At 55.6% G+C, this 21,691-nt stretch overlaps 1 protein-coding gene across 14 annotated transcripts; it reads right to left on the reverse strand.

The window, feature by feature from the left end:
* Positions 1–2,338: 2,338 nt before the first annotated feature.
* C26H19orf47 (chromosome 26 C19orf47 homolog) lies at positions 2,339–21,634 on the reverse strand. Of its 14 annotated transcripts, none has more exons than XM_070498949.1 (12): positions 21,499–21,634; positions 19,759–19,871; positions 19,014–19,066; positions 17,684–17,735; positions 14,389–14,476; positions 14,160–14,274; positions 12,687–12,768; positions 8,141–8,278; positions 6,454–6,606; positions 5,269–5,339; positions 3,279–3,630; positions 2,339–2,623 (listed from the first exon to the last, which is right to left on the reverse strand). In XM_070498949.1, the coding sequence occupies exons 4-12, from the start codon at positions 17,700–17,702 to the stop codon at positions 2,535–2,537; spliced, it is 1,107 nt and encodes a 368-aa protein (XP_070355050.1). In that variant the 5' UTR covers positions 17,703–17,735; positions 19,014–19,066; positions 19,759–19,871; positions 21,499–21,634; the 3' UTR covers positions 2,339–2,534. The 14 variants fall into 14 exon arrangements, with proteins under 14 accessions (XP_070355050.1, XP_070355053.1, XP_044615564.1 ...); XM_070498952.1 differs by having other exon boundaries at positions 17,631–17,735; XM_044759629.2 differs by having other exon boundaries at positions 19,615–19,871.
* Positions 21,635–21,691: the final 57 nt, after the last annotated feature.

Genomic DNA, 21,691 nt, shown 5'->3' on the forward strand with positions numbered 1-21,691 from the left:
ACTTCCTTGGGCAGGTTGATGGCAGTGAGGAAAACGTGGACACATGGACAACTCTAAAAAATCCAAACCCACTGTCCTAGGCCCCTGCCCTGCCCTTTCCAAAAGGGCCCCATTTCAAATCTGCAATTGAGCAGCACGGGGCAGGGGTTCAGGGACCAGGACCCTGGTGGGCTCCCTGCCCTCAGACCCAGGCGGCCGCGTGCCAGCTGGGCGAGGCCTGGGGCACCTTCCTCCCGTCTCAACCTCTGTAAAGAGCAAGAGTACGACTTACCTCATGCAGGTAAGCCTTTCACAGTAAGAGAGCAATATGGGTTTTTCTATCATTGTAGTTCCTATCAAGAAATTACCCCATGCTCTTAAATTTAGGAACTGGAACTCTTCCAGTGAATCCTGGCAGTTGCTAAAATTATCCACAAAGCGGAACCAGAGGAAATTAGGGGGGGACAAAAAAAAAAAAAGAGTAGAAGATCAGCAAGGAAAGTGCCTATGTGCGTGAGCGCCTCCTTGTGGCGCTGACATGAAGGGGCAGCCTCTGGAATCGTGACATTGCCATCACTTGCTGTTCTTCTGAGGTCCAACCTCAACCAGTCCCCGGAGGGTCTAGCCTGGGCCCTCACCAGGAGAGGGCTCTGTGGCTACGCTCTCTCCACTGTCGGTCACACTGAAGTCCGGCCCCTCCCACCCCAGGCCCAGTGCTCAGGATACTGCCTGACACACAGTAGCCTCCCAATGGGACATTACTGAAAAACTAAAAATAAATGACCAGTCTGGGAAGACGAAAACAGGTCTGGAGATGGCTGGTGATGGCTCTGCAACAATGCGGGTGTAACTTCATGCCACTGACCAGTACACTTCAAAACGGTTAAAATGGTAACTTTTATGTTATGTACATTTTACTATAATAAAATAAAAAGGATGAGGTCTCATCTCATCTTCACCTGCTTTTACTTCCCCTCCAAACCCCCCTGACCACTCCTGGTAATCTCATCAGATCCTGTTCTCTGAAAGGGAAAAGGGCCCCCAATTTCCCTCTGGGTCCTCTCCTCTCTCTGCTCCTTTCCAGCGGGTGTGGCCAGGCCTTGGCTCTGAACACACCTGAGCACGCCCGCTGCTGCCGCTGCCGCCCTCCAGCCCAGGTGGCCCCGAGCGCAGTGGCCTGCTTACCTCTCAGTCAACCTGGTGAGAGCCGACGCCCTCCTGCCCCGCCCACTCCTCACTCCCTGCCTCCCATCTCCACAAACGGCACCTTCCTCTAGATGCCCAAGGTGCCCAGGTGGGTGTGATCCGAGATTCCCACCCACCCCTCGCCCCACTTCCAACCCATCAGCTCAGCCTGCTCCTCCTCTGCACACCTAGGCCCACCCACTTCTCTCCTCTGGGCCGCCACCACCTCCCTGTGCACCTGGGATTTCGTTTCTTGCCCAGGCGACGGCAGCAGCTGCCTCCTGGCTCCCACCCCTGCCCTGCCCACAGTTTATCCTCCTCACAGCGGCCAAAGCCCTCTTCATCAAAGGCCCCTCAGATCATCCTTGCCTGCTCCAAATGCTCCCCAGCCCCTCGAGCTCCCAGGACGGTATCTGAATTCCCCACCCTGGATCACACAGCCCCAGGTCGTCTGGTTCCTGCCCACCAGCCCCGACCTGCGCTGGATGGCAGGCCCCTCCTTTGTTCGCCAGCCACCATGGCCTCCCTCTGTGGTCCTTGTCCCGCCTCGGGGCCTTTGCTTGGCTGTTTCCTCTGGCTGATGCTCTCTTCCTGAACTTCCCTGAGTCACTTCTTTCCATCCCCAGCTCAGCCCACATGTCACCTCCTCTGAAAGGCCTCTTACCCCCAAGATCGAAAGAGGCCCTGGTCACTCTCGCCCATCCCTCGGATTCTCTGAACAGCGTGATCACCGTACGCCCGCGGGCCGGGGCTCGGCCGCCCTGCTCACGGGGGGAGCCCCAGCTCCTAGAACAGGCCTGGCACGGGGCAGAGGCTGCGTGGCAGAGAGAAGGCGAATGACCAAGGCCACAGGAACCACGGCCTCACAGACGGAGCCTGCCGTTTGGAAGGCGGCCGCCAAGCAGAGCGGCAGGAACGGGGGAAATCCACAGGGGAGGGGGGAGGGCAGGGACAGATCCGCCAGGTCGCTGAGGGGAGGAGGAGGCCCACCCGAAGAGTGACTGTGACCATCACTCCTTTGACCCGGGGCCTGCCGAAAGGACATGGCCCATGTGTGTGCGGGAAGCCTGACCTCTAGACACAGCCCGGGCCCCACTGGCGCCCCCACCCGCATCGTGCTTGGTGTGAAAAACAATCCTGTGACTCACCCTGAAGGAGGGGAGGGAAACAGTCGGAAAGTCACAAAAATATATTAAAACAGCCGTTCTCTTCTCTTCCAGCACTGGCCTCCCTCCCCAGTGCCCCTTACCCACCCCCTGCCACAGACTTTCAGAGAAAAAGATGCCGGGGCAGGAAAATGGAGGTGCCCCTGCTGCAGCCCAGGGCGTGGGGCGGTCCCTCCAGCCTGGGAGTGAGGGCGGCTAACAGTCTCAACAGGCTCGACGCCACCGTCGACGCGGGGCCCGCGGGGAGGCTGGCGGTGCTGGAGGGTCAGGCAGGACGCAGCGCACAGTCGGGCCTTGCCACGGGGACAGAAAACAGAAAAGAAATGAACAGAGTGAAGAGAGGGAGAGACAGAGAAGTAAAGTGTGTGGGGGGGGGGCGGAGGAGTAGGGGAGGGGTGGGAAGTCAGCAGCGGGGGGAGGCGGGATGGGGAGCCCCTCCAGGGGACACCCACTCTGGGGGACCGGGAGGCGAAGAGCCAGGGGGGATGAGGGCAGCAGCTGCTGCTGAGAGGGAGGAAGTGGGGCAGGAGGGAAGAGGACACTGGGCACGGGGAGGGGTGGAGAGGGGTCCTGCCAAGGCCGCAGTCAGAGGAGAGAACTAGGACACGACAGTAGGCAGCGCCCCAGAGCGGCAAGGCCAGGCCGCAACGACCGTCTCAGACTCGGAAGAACGGGGTGAACCCCCAGAAAGCTCGGCCCGGCTCGAACGCCTGAGGGAGACAAGCAGTGTCGTCCAGAAGCCGGCAGCAGGGCGGGCGCGCCCTCGAGGAAGCCTCTGCCTGGAGGGGCCTGCGCCCAGCCGGGGCTAGGTCCTGCGGCCCAGTCTTTTGAACACACTCACGGTGCCCGCATGGTCCATCTGGGCACCAAGGCCCTCGCTGGAGCTGCTCCCCCGGGGCCCCACCAGGGTCCTCTTAATGGTGACTTTGACCTCAGTCGAAGACTTACTCTTGGTGCTCGTGACCTGGCTGTCCTGGGCCTCGGGCACGAGGGCCGCCTTGCCCAGTCTCTGGATGATGCTGACTTTGGACAGGGACTCCGGCTTCCTCTCGAGCCCGGGGCGTGAGGCGAGGGCCAGGCGCCGCAGCATTGGGGCAGCAGCCGTGGGCGCCGAGCTCGTGGCCTTGGCTTTGACAGTCAGCGCCGGCTGCGCACTGGCCTTGGCTGGGCCCCGGCCTAGCTTCTTCAGGACCCCGGCATACTGCAGGACAGAGCTGCTACTGCTGTCGTTGTCGCTGTCCCAAGCCAGATCCTCATCCATCTCTGGGGTGGCCCCCAGGCGGCTGAAGACTCCTGTGGGCTGTGGAGGTCAGAGACAGGACAAAAGAGTCATTTTCATTCAGTCACTCAACACGCCTTCACAGACAGCTGCCTCATCTGTGCCTGGCCTCATGGGGCTCGCAGTTGGGAGAAACACACCTTGGTGACACTCCAGATAGTGGTGAGAGCCGTGGCAGGGGCAGTCCAGGGAGCTGGGGAGCTCAGAGGAGGCTCCTGACCTCACCCAAAGTCCAGGGCAGGGTCCCTGGAGAAGGGCCATCTGAGCCGAGATCTGGAAGCTGACTGGCAGTGGGTCTAATAATGACGGGGAGGAAGGGGTGAGCCACGCAGAGGGAAGACTATTTGCAAAGGTCTACAGATGAATATGCGAGAAAAGACGAATCTGGTCATTTACTCAACAGATACTTTCTAAGTCCCGACTCTATACCTGGCCCTGTGCTGGGTGGTGCTGGGGACAGAGTGGTGACCAGGACAGACCTGTGCTGCCCTCACAGTCCAGTGAGGAAGACAGACCTGGCATCGGAAATGACACAAGTACTTCTGTAATTACGAGAGCAGCGCATTCTCTAGAGGGAGCTGGAGCGGGAGGACAGCCGTGCCTCCTCGCCAAGGTCAGGGGAGCGTCTCTGAGGCACCATGTGCAAGTCAGGCCCTCAGGATGAGCCAGCAGAGAAGAGAGTGCAGGCTAAGTCACCAAGGCAGGGATGACAGTCACATTCACGGGGCACTCGCTATGTGCCAAGCTCTCTAGACAGCTGCCCCTTCGAGCCGCCTGATCCTGAGTGTTATGATCACGCTCACAGTAAGATTCTAGGAGGGGGAAAAGGCCAGAGCGGGCGAGCCTGGCGAGCGAGGGGCTGGGAGGTGGGACATGCAGCAGGGGAGCTCGCCACAGTGAATCAAGGGGACACCGAGAGAGTGCCTACCACCCACCGGATGCCCCCAGCGCTGTGCGAGTCTATCCACTTGATCCTCATGACCACCTATAAGGTGGGGACTACACAGATGAGGAAACTGAGGGACAAAGGGCTTAAGTGACATGGCCAAGGTCACACAGCCAGGTGGTGGCAGAGCAGGATTCACACGGGGCTGCGGACTCAGGCTGCAGCTGTACCTGGGCCTGAGGGAGGCCACAGCCAGAGGGACGGGCTTCATCCTGAGCCCAGGGAAAGCCTCGGAAGGACTTCGGGGGCGGGAGCGGGTGGCTGTCCTGTGGGCGGCACACGCTGCCGCTGTGGGAGAGGGCCAAGGCAGCCGCACAGGGACTTGTCAGGAGGCCACTGCCCTAGCGGACAGGGAGAGGTGGCAGAGCGGTGCAGACAGATAGCGCCATCAGACCCATGACTGCCTGGAATCGGGGGGAGGAGCACCCCTGAGACAGGGCCAGGAGGGGAGTCACCTCGGGAGAAGATGCCGAGACAGTTTTGGGACACAGTAGAGGGAAGGGTCTAAGGGCAGCGTCCACGAGTCGGCCAGACCCTTACGGCTGGAAACTGGGAGAGGTGGGTGCAGTAGGAGGCCAGGGAAGCCACCCATGCAAAGAAGGGATGTCAGGCTGGAAAGGGGTATGTGAGGGGTGAGAGGTGGGAAGCGACAGGAGTGGCGCCCAGGGAGACAAGAGCCAAGGGCCCCGAGGAGCCCCCCACTGCCAACTCACTTTATTCCCCGTCGTCGTGTCGGCCTTGGTCTCAGCGCCGAGGCGGTCAAACACAGACGTCCTGTGAACACCTAGGAGGGAAGCGCGGCCATCAGCCAGCTCTGCTGAGGGCCCCTGGGAGCCCAGCCTGGCCAGCACCTTGCAGACAAGGGCGGGGACCCCCGGCAGCCCTCGTTCAGGCGGCCACAGACCAGGCCCCATGTGGTTTTACATCTTTGCCGTTGGCTCACGTTGATCTTAACCTACGCACTCCAGCTAGTGCTAAACGTGGGAAAGATGAACTCAAACGGATGCGCACTCCTTGCACCGTACTACAGTTCATGAAGTGCGTGTGCGAGAAGAGTTCTTAATCCCTGCTCGTCCCTTCCACTCTTTTGGGGTCATGGGCGTCAGAGGGAATCTGATGAACGGTAACGAGTCCTCTCCCTAAGGAACAAACTGAAGAGCCACCAACAGGAGGATGCTTACTAAATGACGGCTTACGAATACGATGGAAACACCAACCCCTCATTACCAAGAAGAGGTAGCTGTACATGCGCTAATGTGAAAAGAGCTCAATTAAAAAGCTGTAGAACAAGACCTGCGAGATCATGCTATTTGTGTTTAAAAAGAAAAAAACCACCCATCCCTGTGTACACATACGTACAGCTGCACGTAAGCTCATGGATGCTGGTCTGGAAAGGTTAACAGGAGGCGTGGGCTATGGGAGTGAGGGGGAGAGTTTCTTTTTACAGTATATGCTTCCGCATCCTATCTGAATGTCTTTCCACGAGAACATATACAATATTCTAAAAGGCTTCCTGTGAGGAAGACCAGCTCCACACGACCAGACACAAACCCCAGCTGTGCCCTGACGCTCAGCCGCATCTCTCTGGCTCAGAATGACAGCTCCCGCTTTTTTGGGGACCTGCCCTCAGCCAGGCACAGTCACCCACTTCCCAGGCTGGCATCAGCGCATCCAGGCCCCTGCCCCTTGGGCAAGAGGCATCAGCTACACTAACTGCAGGACAAGAGGGCAGAGTGGGTGACTGGCCCCTCCCCTATGGCCACCACCGCTGTCCCCTTGGTCCAAGCACCCCCAGAGTCCCTTAGAGCCTGCGTCTCAGCCAACGCCTGTAGGACCAGCCCTGCCCGAGGCAGCAGAGGGAAAGGCGGCGGCACCCTGCGTGCCCCTGCAGGCCGTACCTTTCGCTGCCTGCTGCTGCTCCAGGATCTTGCGGGTCCGGGGCGTGGTGCCTTTGGGCATGTTGATGATGTATTTCCCCTCCATCTCGGCAGTGACCCGACGCCGCTTGGTGGGAATGGCCAGGCTCTCCTCCTCCCGGCGGGCCAGGGCAGCTGGGGAAGGGGGGCAGCAGTGAGCACCTTCTGGGGTGGAATGTTCTCTGGGGATGGGGGCTGGACGCCCTGCAAAGGGCACACGTGTGCCCTTCATCTCTATGCCCTTGCATGACTGGAATCCCCTATCTTCCCCACCACCCTCTTCACCACTGACTCTGAACCGAGAAAGGCAGAGGTCTGGGCAAGCTGGGTGCACAGACACTCAGAATCCCCAGGCGGGAGTGGGCCACCCAGGTTCTCTGTGGCTCTGTCCCTGCCCCGAGCAGGCTCCCCTCCCAGCCCAGCCGGAGTGCCCTCAGATGCTGGGTGGGGGAGAGCTCCATCTAGGCAGTGGTTTCACAGGCCTGCTCACTTAAAAATCACTCAAGCTCTACACTTATTTGTGTATAAACAAAGCATATGTGCATTTTTAAAAAAAGAACCCCTTCAAACATGTCGAGGGGTAACAGTGCCAGTTCCCCACAGGCCCACCATTTTTTTAATACTTTGGAAATTAATTTGAACTTTCTTGCTCGTGGCACACAAATCAAAAGGCCAGAGGGGGTGAGGCACTGTCAAACACACACAGCAAAAAGAGGAGTGTGTGATGGAGGCGGTCAGGGCGCGATGGGGCTGGGCACCAGAATAAACGAAGCCCATGCCTGGGCCTCAGTTTCCACTTGTGCTAAGATCATTGTTGTGGGGATGGGTCCAACAAAGGCTGGAGAGTGTGGTGGATAGAGGGAGGGCTCGGAAGCCCGAGGCCGGAGTCCCATGCCCAGCTTTCAAGGAGACTGAGGAGAGGAACCGAGGCCCAGCATGGAAACGTCTGCAGAGGAAGAGTGCTCCAGGAGAAGGGGACATCGGGGCAAAGGCCCCAAGATGGGAAGGAGCCCGGAGGGGATCTGAGCCAGCAAGGGGGAGATACACAAGAGGAATCCACACTACACAGGGCCCTGTAAGGCCACATGGGAAGACTGGACTCCGTGACCGGAACAATGGGAAGCCCCGGAGAGTTCTAGAGAAGGGTGTGAAAGGCTCAGATAGAATGTTCTGAAGGATCCCTCTGGCTGCTGAGAGGAAACAGTAGCTTCTTTACCTTTGACCCCAGGCATCAAGCACAGGGCCGGGCACCAGTGCGGGGCTCAGTGAACATCTGTTAAAAAAAGACTGAACCACCCATAGTCAACAACACTGTACTGTACGTGTCAAACTTCATTAGGAGGGTAGACCTCACGTTAAGTGTTCTTACCACAATAAATCAAACAGAAAATCAAAACACTGAAGCGACCACTGAGTGAGAACCACGGTGCACCGTGTTCAAACACACCGCCTCGAGCGCCTCCACGGTCTTCTGGGGAGGCTGTCCCAGCCCCATTCCACAGACGTGGAGGGCGAGGCCCACAGAGGTGCAGCGACTTGACCAGGCCCGAACACTCTGGACGCCAATGGCCGTCAAAGCACCTTGCAATGTTGGCAACACGACCCCCAGTACTGCCTGCCAACCCACATTCACCTCCAGCTCCCCCGCCACCTGCCCGAGAGCCCTCACCGGCGGCCTTGGCACTCTTTGCTGCCATCTTGTTGGACACGGTGACGGAGATCTTGGAGGCGCCGGTGTCTGGCCGCCTGGGGGGAGTGCCGGGTGGGGAGTCACGGTTCAGGCTGTTGGCGATCATTCGGGAGGCAGCTGTGGGAGGAAAGAGGAGCGTCTGGTTGGGCAGGCCCTGGGAAGGAGGCCAGGATGGAGGCTGCAAGCCTGGGGACTGAACGGGGAAGGGGTGGCCGGAGGCACCCTGTGGCTGCACTGTCCTCGTGGGGGGATGCTTGGGGGTGGGGCGACGGGAACTAGCCCACCCCTCCTGCCTGGCGGCCTTTCCTGAGGCCCCAGACCAGACTGGTTCCCCTGACACTTCACCCATCCCTGAGCTCATCCCTCCCCTCCACTGCAGCTCAGTCGCCGTCCCAGGATCTTCCTCGCTCAGAAGCGTGCGCCTCCTCAGGGCACTTGCTGTTCCCACAGCCCGGCATGCAGTTCCCCGAGTCCCGGGGGCTCGCTCTGACTCTTTACTCAGGTCCCCTCTCAGGCGGCGCCTCCTCTGGGAAGGCTCCCCGGACCACCCATCCCCCTCTACCGCCCTCCCCCGCACCAGGCTTTCTTTTCTTCAAGCCCTGAGCGCTGCTTGACGTGAAATTACATCTATCTGTCTACTGGTGGGCTCTCCCACCAGCACGCGAGCCCCGTGATGAGACACTGTTTCCTGCTGTATCCCCAGTGCCCAAAACGATGTCCGATGCTTCACGGGTCCTCAGGAAACACCTCCTGAAAGAAGGAACGTCGCCACCAAACCTCCCAGCACCTCTGTAGACAGGATACACCGCAAACCAGCTCTACAGATGAGGCACTGCGTCTCGGGGAGCGGCTCACTCAGCCAGGCCCCTGGGCAGTGTGGGTCCGGCTCCAACTGGGCTGGGCACGGAAAGCAGTGGCCTCCTCTGGGGATGGGGGCAGTGTCTGGGGGCCCCTGTCTTCAGTGGAGAGGGAGGCGGGCTGTCCCAGGGTGCGAGGTGGGAGCTATAGCACACAGACTGGGGGGCCAATGCCATTGTGGGAAGGTGACAGGTCTTGTCTCAGGGTGCAGCTGCTGCTAGCCCGAGCACACGGCTTTCAAGAGCTCTTGGGGGGCCGGCCCTGTGGCCTAGTGGTTAAGTTCAGCACACTCTGCTTCGGCGGCCCAGGTTCAGTTCCTGGGCACAGACCTACACCACTCACTGGCGGCCATGCAGTGGCGGTGACCCACATACAAAATAGAGGAAGACTGGCAAAGATGTTAGCTCAGGGCCAATCTTCCTCAGCAAAAAAAGGCCAGCTCTCAGGGAAGCCCTGTGGGGAAAGAAGGGGGGAATCTTCATGCTACCACTGCTTGCTGGACAGGCCTGGTAGCCCCCTCCAATGGCTTTCAGGTTTTGGTATTTTGTCCTACCTACCCCCCTAAGAAGTCTCTTTTCCTGCTACGTGCTCCCTCTCAAAACCTCCTGAAGTGCCCATAATGACCGTCAACACATTATAATTACATATTGCCTTTTAAAAAAAATTCTAACTATAACATACAGGAAAATACATCAAGCCCATACAGACCACTTAACAAAAGGTGAGCTCCCACACACCCATGGCCCCGTGGGGCCCTCCCAATCAGACCTGCTCCCCTCCCCAAGGGAAGACAGGGGTGGTTTTCGGCCCTGCTCCCTCCCTGGTAACAATCAGCTATATACCCTTCCACAGTTTCCCCAAGACGTTTCTTCAGACCCTTCTCGAGCTGGAGAGGTGGCTTCCTTGCGAGCGGCTGTGCAGACTCTGACGGGGAGAGTCACTCGCGGCCCTCTCTGACCGGCCGGGCCATAGACGGGGCCGTCCTGCTGCCAGAGGTATGTGGCTGAGGGCCCCGCTCTCGCAGAGCACACGGAGGGAACCGTCTTGCTCAAACGGGCTCCGGGGTAGGATGCTTTATCACGGCGCGTGAGCACCATTTGAGGGAGGGAAACCCCCCTGCCTGGGCTCTACAGAAGCTGAGCCACAGCCAGGATGTGAGGGGAGAAAAGACTGCTCTGTTTCCCCAACAGGACACATGTATCCTGTGTCATAAAGCGTACACCAGCAGCCACCTCAGGAAAGTGATTCTGGGCACTCTTCCCCTCCTTTCCTTCCTCGCCTGCTTCCCCTTCTCTTCTTAATTGCCGACTTTCTCCACTAGGGTTTATGTTTGTTACTTTTCATTTTTCAGACTTATTTTAAACTATGGAAGGCATTCAGAATGGCATGAAAAGTACCTACTGTGTGATTTCATTTACATAGACTTGAGACTCTTTTTTTTTTTTTTTTTTTTTTTTTGCTGAGGAAGATTGGCTGTAAGCTAACATCTGTGCCCATCCTCCTCCTCTATTTTATATGTGGGACACCACCACAGCATGGCTTGATAAGTGGTGCATATGTCCCTGCCTGGGATCTGAACTGGCAAACCCCAGGCCACCAAAGCGGAGCACATGAACTTAACCACTACACCAGCAGGCTGGCTTCTACACAGACTTGAAAGACTGGCCAAACTAATCCATGTTGGTAGAAATCAGGGTAGTGGGTATCCTCGAGGGGGCAGTGACACTGGTCACGTTCCTGTTTCTGGGTTTGGGTGCTGCTGGCTACGTGGGTGTCCCTTTGTGAAAGTCATTTGGATGTACTGTTATGATCTAAACCCTTTTCTGTATGTAAACTGTGGGAGACTGATACAGAAAGGAACCCCAATTTGTTGAGCCTCCCCTGCATCCAGGCCCTCGAGTTGGCCCTGCCCACACTGATTCTGGGCCCAGCCACGTGACTTGCGGTGGCCAATGTTATACAAGCAGAGGCTTAAGAGGTACTTTGCACCTTGGGGCCTGCCCTCTTCGGCTGCTTCTGGAAACCCTGCACCCGCCACTGTGTGGACAAGCCCAGACTAGCCTGCTGGATAACGAGACACAGGTGGCCAAGTCACCCCTTTCGGCCCAGATAACATCGAGCCAACCATCAGACGTGAGTGAGGCCATTCTAGATCACCCAGCCTCAACCGAGCTGCCAGGTGACCACTGAGATCAGCGGGGTGGCCGAGAACAGAACTGACAAGCCAAGTCATAAAATCAGGAGAAAGAGGGCCTGGCCCTGTGGCCGAGTAGTTAGTTCCAAGCACTCCACTTTGGCAGCCTGGGTTTGCAAGTTTGGATCCAGGTTGTGGACCTACTTGACTCACCAACCACACTGTGGAGGTGTCCCACACACCAAAAATAGAGGAAGATCGGCAAGGTGCTAACTCAGGGCTAATCTTCAAAAAAAAAAAAAAAAAGAGGGGGACTGGCAACGGATGTTAGCACAGGGCAAATCTTCTTCAGCAAAAAAAAAAATTTCAAAAGAAATAAAAGTCTCTGTTTTAAACCAGTTTTGGGATGGCTTGTTAAGCAGCAAGACTAACTTATACGCACGTTAAATTTTTTAAGTTTATGGTTATTTTTTTAAAGTATCACACTGTTGAAAAAATAAAAGTATAAATACAATCAATTCTCAGAGATTCCATATTTGAAAATTTGCCTATTCGCTAAAATTTATTTGTGACCCCCAAACCAAGCTTGTGGTGCTTTTGCGGTCATTCACAGGCATGCCCAGAATGGCGAAAAACTTGAGTCAATCAATGCACACGCCCCATCTGAGGTCAACTACGGTCTTCTGGTTGCAGCTCTCATACAGAAAACAAGTGTCCTTTTTGCGATCTATTCAGTGGCACATTTTTCACATTTTTGTGCTTTTTCTTAGATTTTCCTGTTTCAAATGGCCCCCAAGCACAATGGTGAAGTGCTGTCTAGTGTCCCTAAGCTCGAGAAGGCCATGGTGAGCCTCAGGCGTGAGTTATCATGCTGTTGGCCAAGAGCTCAATGTTAGTCAAGCAACAATATATATTAAATAAAGTGTCTTTATTTATCTATTTTTTTAAGATCGGCACCTGAGCTAACATCTGTTGCCAATCTTTTTTTTTCTTGTTCTCTTCTCCCCAAAGCCACACAGTACATAGTTGTATATTTTAGTTGTAGGTCCTTCTGCTTGTGGCATGTGGGACGCCACCTCAGCATGGCCTGATGAGCGGTGCCATGTCCGTGCCCGGAATCTGAACCAGCAAAACTCTGGGCCGCCAAAGCAGAGTGTGCGAACTGAACCACTCGGCCACGGGGCTGGCCCCCTAAATAAAGTGTCTTAAACAGAAATACACATAAAATAAGGTGAGGTACTGATCAGCAGACAAAAATGTTGTGACCAGAGGCCTGTAGGAACCTAACCCTGTAGCTCCCCTGGGAGCAGTGGGTCCGTGTTGGCTAATTCAATGTTCGCAGCGCCTTTAAAGAAGAGAACTACCAGAATGAGAAGTGACTGTATACACAGCCCTTCACTACCCAGCTTATTTTTCCCTAAGAGAAGAGGCCCCCATGGCTTTGCTCGCAGCTCTGCAAGCTCCAGGTGCGGCCCCCTCGCTGCCGGAGTGTGAGAATCCCGAGCATAAGGAGGCCGAGCCGAGGGAACTCACCGCTGCAGGCGCTTCGGCGAACCTCGCCAGGGAGGGGGCTGGGGCTGCAGGGCACCGACTCAGTGGCAGCTTTGCACATGTCCTGGAAAAAATTGACACCTGGGTTACCCGGGGGACAGGGACACGAGGCGGGGGAATCGGAGACCCAGAGATCTGAGCAACACCAGGGGGATCCGAATGCCCCTGCGAGAGGAGATTTCAAAGTATTTGTCTCCTAGCCGTGAGAAAACATCAGACAAACCCCAGCTGAGGGGCATTCTACACAACAGCTGCCCAGGGCTCTTCAGAAGCAGCACCTCAGAAGACTATGAAACTCACAAATCAAGAGACTAAGGAGATACAATAAGAAAATGCAACGTGGTTTCCTGGAACAGAAAAAGGACATTAGCGGAAAAACTGATGAAACCCCAGTAGCCTGGAGTGTAGTTAACGGACGCGCACTGATACTCATCTCTCAGATGCGCCACGACTATGTAAGATGCTAACATTAGGGGAAGCTGGGTGAAGGAAACACAGAAGCTTTCCATACTAGTGTTGGAACTTTTCTAGAATCTAAAACTGTTCCCAAATGTAAAAGTTTAAAGAAAAAAAAAGTTTTGCTCAGTGACCTTCTCTGGGATAAGGCCGAGAAAGCCCCTGGCTTGAGAAAGTGCTCAAGGTGGGGTCCGTCCTGGATCATGGACAGATGAAGGCCTGTCCCTGGGACGGAGGAAGCTACTAAGCGTGGTGAGAATAAGCCCAGCAGCCACCATCTGGTGAAGCGGCGTGCTCGAGAGCGCAGCTCGAGAACAGGTTTCCTTGTCGGTCAGGCGGTGGGCAGGCAGCGCGAGGAGTAACAGGGTCATATGTATGAGGGATGGAGACAGGGCTTGGCAGGTGTTAGCGATCCTAACTCGACATGCACTCACTCCAGGCCAGGCACTGGGTGCCGCAGACACCATCTGGCAGATGCCACCGCGACGCGACACAGCAGGGGTGTGTGCAAAGCCCGTTTCAGAGGACCTCAGGGAGGTGACCTCACTGGTCTAAAGTCACTGTAAGCAGAGGGGCCAAGAATGGAACCGCCATGTTGTTGGCTCAGTCACCAAATGGGTCCTACAGAGGGAGCTCCTGTCCTGGGGACAGAGAAGAGTCCTGGTCAAGATACTTATCATGAGGAAGATGAGAACTAGTGATGATGATAATTACAGAGAGCCTTTACTGAGGTCCCACTAAGGGCAGTTTACCCCGTATTAGGGCTTCATATGACTCAATACTTACAACTACCCTGCAAAATAGGTTTGCCTATCTGCATTGAGACAGTAAGGCTCAGAGAAGCTAGGCAAAGTGCCTAACGTCACACAGCAAAATGGAAGAATCAGCCTCAGAACCCAGGTCTGCCTGCCTTTGCTTCCAAGCCTCCTGTTCACTCTGCCACTGCCCCTCCACCCCGACCCTAAACCCACGGACAGAGAGGTCGGGCAGAGCACCCACCTGGCGGTGCACCACCTTAGCATGCTTAAGGATGGCGATGATGTCACCCACCACAGTCACGCCCAGCTCGTTCATGATTTCCTTGTTGAGATCCAGCAGCATGCTCTTCTGGATCCTACAGCAGAGGGTCAGCAGTGAGGCCACAGTGGGCCCGGGTTGCCGGGCCAGCCAGAATCCTGTCTACTCCCCCGCCCACCCCGGTTCAGCTCTGTCCCCCCAGCCGCCTTACCTGTTATCCACAAACATCACGGCGTAATTGACCGCAGGTCCCGGAGGAATGCCGGCTTCCTTAAAGAACTGGATCCACTCAGAAGTGGCTAGGGGGGTGGACAGGGCTCATTACTCACATTACTCTCTTTAGAGAACAGCGGCAGCAAAACCACAAAAGCAGTGGTTCCACAAATTAAACGCTCATCACACGCCAGGCCCCAGCTGAGTGCTTCACACGTACGATGGAACTGAGCCCACCTGCCCGCGAGTTCAGTGCATTATGACTCCCTCCTCTGCCAGTGCGGAAACAGGCAGGGCGAGGTTGGGCCACGCGCTGCAGGCCACACTGCTAACCTGCAGCAGAGGCCCAGGCCCCTGTGCTCCCACACGCCTTCTCTCTACAGCTCTGCCCTGCCCTGGAAAGTGACCGGCGGCATCATGCTTGGCCAATGACTGACCTGGGGGACCCAGGGCTCATCAGTGGGCCCACTCGAGGGTGACAGGATCCAGAGGTGGATGGAAAGAAGGGTCACAGAGCCTCCACGGGCACGGAGGTTAGAGCACAGGCTTTGGAGCTTTGGTTCAAATCCTGGCTCTGCCATTTCCCGGCTGAGGGACTCTGGGCAAGTTAACACTCAGTGCCTCAGTTTCCTTTCACTAAATTTAGGATAATACCTTCAACAAGTGTTCACAGAGAACCAGGCACAGACCAGGTCCTCTTCTAGGCACTGAGGAGACCACAGGGCACAAGACAATTCCTCTTTCCTCATGGAGCTTGAGCTGACATTCTAGTGACAATAGCGCCAATGTCCTGGGGTCACTGCACTGACTCAGTGAGGAAGTCCACACAGACGGCTTTAAATGACACCTGGCCCAGAGGATGTCCTCAACCCATTACAGCCACCGCCAGCACCATCTTCATCATCATATTATTCTGCCAGCAGAACACACGGAGCCAAGGCCAAGACCAGGCAGACACCACCCACGGAGCTTTACTATTTCTAAACCTGTCGGCCTCTTCGATGTGACTTTCAAACTGATGCTGACGTGTCAGGCCAGGTGTTAGATAAGATTGTTAATTCCAAGTAGCACTTTTTTCCACATTTTAATATCTCTGAAACTAGGCTCTACCTCACAGTCAGTGGTGTGCCACGGTTTAATCGGCAACATTTTCTTTGCTTTCTCGTGGCAGAGAACACTGCAGCCAACAATCCGTGCTACTTTAGATGAGAATAAATTGCGTATTACTATGCCCATGTCGCTGATGAGACAACTGAGGCTCAGAGTGGAGAAAGAGACACTCTGGGTCAGACGCTGCATGGGTGGCAGTGCAGGGCCCAGGCCCAGGGGCCACACCTCTCCCCAGGAGGCCCCTGCGTCCCCGCCACAGGCTCGTCTCCCCAGGATGCAGGCAGGTGAGGGGCCCAGGCCCTCAGGACTTCCTCCACCAGCCCAGAGGCAAGGGGGCCTTTTCCCACTGTGCCCAGGCACGGTCCACCTGCCAGGCCATGGGGCCCGGGTCCCATTAGCCAAAAGTGGGCACCTTTGTCTAAGTATCGAAAAGTGCCACATAATGATTCCATTTACATGAAATGTCCAGAACAGGTCAGTCTACAGAGTGCTAGAGACACAGAAAGCAGATTAGTGGTGGCAGGGGCTGGGGGCGGGGGAATGACTGCCAACGGGTATGGGGTCTCTAGGGGAGGGATGACCATGTTGGAAATTGACTATGGTGACGGTTGTCTAACTCTGTGAACACAAAATAGGAAAACCATTGAGCTGTGCACTCCAAATAGGTGAACTGTATGAAATGTGAATTGTATCTCAATTAAGCTGCTAGGAAGCGGGGAAAAAGTGCCACGTAGTTTGGGGGTAGCTGGCTGCCTGAAGCAAAGTTGAGGAACTGCCAGAGTCCCCACCCCTGGCCCATTGTCTCGTGTCCTGCGAAGGAGGAAAATATGCTGCCAGGTAAATGCTCAGAGGCAGCGGCTGTGAAACGCACCCCTACTGAGGAAACGAGAAGACGGGGGCGTGCCCCGGACTCAGTGAGGTGCGGGCTGCTGTCCACACCAGCAGACAGGCACTAGAATATTCGCAGCAGCTTGTCTGGAATGGTCCCAAGCCAGAAACAACGCAAGATCCAGTGACAGCAGCATCGATAAACAAACGGTGGGCACTCACATGGAACATACCACACAGTAGGGCAAAGGAAAGGACTACAGTTACACGCAGCAACACCGACAACCCTCAGACAGTACGTCAAGCCAAAGAAGCCAGACACAAAAGACCACATGGCAGGAGTTTCACTCATAGAAGTTCAAAACCAAAGTCCGTACGGGAATGTTTTCACTGGTGGTTCAAGTATAAAGAAAGGGCCGAAGAGATTATCACAAAGCTAGGATAGTGGTTTATTCCATGCGGACGAGGGAGGGGGTTTGTGTTGGGGTGGGGCCCTCAGTAGGGCTGCAACATTCCATTTCTTGACCTGGATGATTACAGAGGGTTTGCTTTTTTTTTTTTTTTAATCTTTTTATTGAACTACAATGTATATGCACAAAAGTACACACAAGTTGATACATTTTCATAAATGAACACGCCCACGTAACCAGCACCCAGATCAGGAAATACATTCCTGACATCCCAGAAGCCCCCACCTCGTATTCCCTTTGTGGTCACTTCTCCCCGCCTCGCCAGGGCAACCGCCACCTTCTGACAGCACAGATTGGCTTTGCCTGTGTCTGTGCTGTATGTAAATAGAATCCCAGAGGATGTGCCCAGCCGTTCACTTTTGAACTGCTATTATAACCACACAGATACGTTTTACATCGTCTCCCATATGTACAAATCTCAAAAAATCTAAAAGCTACCAGCTAACCTCTGTGCTGCGGCAATCCCAAAATATAGAGCTTGAAGGGAACACGGTGACCAGGCTCATGAGGATAAAAATAGCTAACGTTTGCTGAGACCTAGGCCCAAGATTTCACATGCAATAACCTCCTGAATCCTTACAGCATCCCAGGACGCAGGGAGTGCCGGCATCGCCATTTTACAGGTGAGGGGCCACGTGGGCAATCTGCGGGACTCCGCAACCCAAGTCCCGCGCGGCTGGACCACACTGTCAGGAGGCCAAGGCACGGAGAGGCCGGGGCAGGCAGGCCTAGAGCAGGCCCCGCCCTGCCCCCACGCGCCTCAGAGTACAGCTGTTCCTGCCAGTGACCCAGCCCTCCCTCCCCCACCCCGTCTCCCCCACCAAGGTCATACCTCAAAAAGGGCAGTAGGGAGAGGGGGCCCCGGAGAGAAGGCCACAGACTCACCCATAGTCACCGAGACCATTGTCTCCCTGGCCCTGAGGCTGCTCCCTGGAGCCTGGAAGAGAGAACAAGGGGAGAGGGCCCATGAGTCGCGGCGGCTGTGAGTGTCTGTCCCTTTCTCGCTGCCTGTCTGTCTGCCTGCCAGAGGAGAGTTCCTGGGCTGGGGGCTCACAGCCCAGGAATAGCCTGGAGCAGCTGGCAGGAAGTCAGCCCGGGACAGGGCTGCCACCGCAACTGTCACTTCTGCCTGGGACAGGGCCCAGGGACAGCAAGTGTCCACAGCTCCATTCCCACACACCTCAGAAGATCTGGCTGGAACAGGAGAGGGACAGAAAACAGACACCCCCTGCCCAAGCCTTTAAGCATCAATACCCCTTCATTCATCCATGCAAAACTACTTCCTGAGAACCTACTGTGTGTGAGGCCCTGTTCTAGGAGCTGGGGATACTGAGGTGACACAAACATGGAGCTTGGCATCTAGGTGAGGACAGATGGAAGGGAGAGACAGAGAGTAAACGAGATGGTGCGTGGGAAAGCCTTCAGTGCCATGGAGGAAAGAGCGGCCCCGGGGAGGGAGGGGCTGCGGTTCTAAAGAGGGTGCTGGGGGAAGACCTCTGACAGTGACATTTGGAGACCCGAAGGAGGTGGGGGAGTGAGCCACACGGTTTCACAAAGGAAGAGTGTTCCAGAAGAAGGTACAAGTCCAGTGCCCTGAGCCAGGAGCCCATCTGGCCGTCTAGGCGACAGCAAGGAGCCTGCATGGCAGGGGCAGGGGAGTGGGGAGGAGAGTGAGGGGAACTGGGAGCAGAGAGTTGGGGCACCAGGTCATGAGGGGCCTCAGAGAAGAAACGGAAAAGCAACTTTCACTTAGAAAAGATTAGCAAATGCTAGAAAGGAGTTAAGGACATATTAGCACCCATGGAGACTTTCTCCTGGACATTAGTAACAGTTTCAAAAAGAGAATTAAAGGAAGGAACTTTCTCGCCTGAGGATCCGATGTCATCTGACCCCAGGACCACCTGGCCCTCCCTGTCCTGGCCCAAACTTCCCACTGAGCCCTCCCTCCTCTTTGGCCCTGCCCTCTCCTCCATCTCCTCGGCCTCTTCCTCCACTCTGTTCCCTCTACCCAGCCCAGCCCTGGATTCTCATCCTTCGCCCTCCCCGCTCCTCCGCCTCCCCTGTAGGGTACAGAAGGCTGTATCCGCACGCTTCTGTTCACCATCACACGCTCCCTGCCCCTCCCCGCCCTCATGCTGATGGTATAACAGGGCTGGTGGAAGAGGAAAGACTCTGGAAGCAGACTGCAGGCTTCCAATCTGCCTCAACCACTTACTAGCTAGGTGGCCTTGGCAAGCAGCTTCACCAGTCCAGCCTCGGGGTCGCCATCTGTGAATTGGGATGTACAAACGTTACCTACCTGGGAGGGCCAGCTGAGCGCCTATGTGCAAAGCACTTGCCACAGTGCCCGGTGCATACGAAGTACTCTAGAAGTGTGGGCTATTCTCACCCCCAGGCCTGACGCCCAGCCTCCCCTCTAACCCCCAGGGCCTTTGCCCGCCTCCCGGTTTTCACACAGAATGTCACCTGCGCCTGGAATGCTTTTCTCCTCCCGTTCTTCTAGAAAGCTCTCCATCACTCCGCTTGGCTGCCACCTGCTCTGTGAAGCTTTGAGAAGTCTCACCCACATGGGAGACTCTCCTCTCTATCCCCGGCTAAGATTCATCCTGCGGTCTCTAGCTTCAGCTGCATCTCTTACTGACGAACAGGACCACAGACGTCTGCCCTGTATTTAACTCCCTAAGATCCACCTTCCCTTTTGGATTTTACCATGGGACAAAGACAACACACCCAGCATCTGTCAAAGAGCAGGGCATGGACAGGCTTCAATAAGTCAGACGGAACAACATCTCGCACATGAAGCGCTAACTACGCACCAGGACCAGAGCTGGGCGTCATGCTGACGCCTCACAACCACCTCATGAGTGAGGACTATTATCAGCCCCATTTCAATCGATGAAAAAACCGACTCATCCAGGCGCAGTCATTTGCCAAATGCCAAATCTAGCAAGTGGCTTTACCAGGATTCAAAAACCAGTTCTCCCTGATTCCAGTGCCCGTGTGGCAGCTCCTGTCGAATGTTTACGTGCCGGGCACTGACTATATCCACATCTCAGTCACTCCTCACAGCCACCTGGGGAAAAAAGTAAAAATGATCCCCGTGTTACACATGAGTGTGGCAGGTCCAAGGTCACAGCCCAGAGGCTCTGATTCACGCCGGTCGAGGGCTTACTATGAGCCAGGCACTGTGGTCTGTCCTTGCCAAGTTTCAGTGAACGCTCACCAGAAGCCTTTAAATACTGGTATCCTCCCCCTATGGCTGCAGAATTCCCTGCTAGACTCAAATTCCTCTCTCCACCGTTAAGAGCCCAGCTCCAGCGCTGACCTCCTGAACAGTGAAAGTTATATAATATTAATAATAGTAGAAAAAAGATAGCTCCTGACTCAAGTAATTACCAGGTACCAGACACCCTGTGCTAAGCCCTGAGAAGACTTGAATCCAAAACTTGATTTTGTCACTTCCTAATCCTGACTCTGGGGCAAGTGGCTTAATCTTTCTGGAACTCACTTCCCTCAAATATAGAGTAAGAATGAAAGAAATATCTATTCTTAAGTGGTTAGAGGGATTAAATGAGTTCATAAAACCTAAGGCCTTAGAACGATGCTCGGCAGGTGATAAGCACTATGTACACGTGCATTAAACAAAATAAACCTTCAGTGAGCTAGGCAAAGGACAGGACAGTCATTGACCTAATGTCAGTCATATGCAAAGCGGGAGCTGAGAACAGAGTATAAGACAACTCGACAGGGCCTGTGGGATCTGACAGCACGCAATCACTCTGCACACGTTATTCCCTTCCCAATTCTCTTTCATTTTCTGTCTACGACTTAATAGACTTTTCTGCTTCCAATGTATTTCAGGTTAATATCGCCTTCTTCTCACAGCCAGCAATGCTAGTTTTCCACTAGGATAGCAATACAAATTTTCCTTCTCAAATCAGTACACTGGAGAAAAGACATCAGTGGTTTTAAAGAAAGAGAGAAATCTAATACTATGGGATTCGGCAAGATGAGCCAAATAGTAAGTGGCAGGATGTTGACCGGCCCCGACTCCAGATTCCGAGGTTTTCCTCCTGCTGTCTCTGAGCTTCCTCCTTCCCTCCACTTCCTTGGAAGTCCCATCTACCCCAATGACTCAGAATCATGATCACACAGCCCCAATCTGTTGAGCTCCTGCTCAACGCTGTGCCAGGCCCTGTGCTGAGGGCTTTGCACGCACATTTCATCAGCATCCTCACGACGACCCTAAGACACTGGGACTATCAGCCCTCATTGCACAGATGAGGAAAATGAGATTCAGAGAGGGGGAAGATCCAGGCCTCCTGCCACAAAGTGGAGCTGGGACTTCAACAGGAATCTGCTGGCCTCTGATTTCACGCTCCCAACCCACACCTTCCACGCCAAGCGCAAACATCATCACTGAGACCAACAAGAAGAGTATAGTAACGAAGTGAGCAGTGTGCAGGCGCGGAGCTAGCGGCTCCGACATGCACGAGCTGACCCCACGCCAACCCATAAGGAGGATGCTATGGTCAGGTTCTGAGCCCCATTCTCCAGAGCAGGAAACTGAGGTTCAGAGAAAGAAGTCGCTTGTCCCGGGCCGCACAGCGGCGCCGGGAAGGACTCCGGGGCCCCGGACGCCATCCATCCATCCCCACCGCATCCGGTCCAGGCCCAGCACCCCCGGCCCCGCGCCTCACCTGCCCCGCAGGGCCCGCGCCCCCTCGCGCCGCCCGCCCGGCCGGCGGCGCCAACTGTCAGACCCTCCTCCCTCGGCCCGGCGGCCCGCCCGGAAGCACCGCCCTCGCCGCCGGAAGCCGCACTGACCGCGGCCGCTCTAGCCCGCCCGGCTGCCACCAGCGAGAGCGCGGCGGCCCCCGTCACGTGACAGCC

The sequence above is a fragment of the Equus asinus genome, chromosome 26, assembly GCF_041296235.1.
Source record: "Equus asinus isolate D_3611 breed Donkey chromosome 26, EquAss-T2T_v2, whole genome shotgun sequence".
Lineage (NCBI taxonomy): Eukaryota > Metazoa > Chordata > Mammalia > Perissodactyla > Equidae > Equus > Equus asinus.

What these genes read in the sequence shown, in the direction of transcription:
- C26H19orf47 (XM_014860257.3), bottom strand. An exon ending in AAAGAGTGCCAAGGCCGCCG is followed by an intron (nt 6,607 to 8,140) that starts GTGAGGGCTCTC and finishes CCCCTTCCCCAG; the next exon opens with CTGCCCTGGCCCGCCGGGAG. An exon ending in ACACGACGACGGGGAATAAA is followed by an intron (nt 3,631 to 5,268) that starts GTGAGTTGGCAG and finishes TGACCTCCACAG; the next exon opens with CCCACAGGAGTCTTCAGCCG.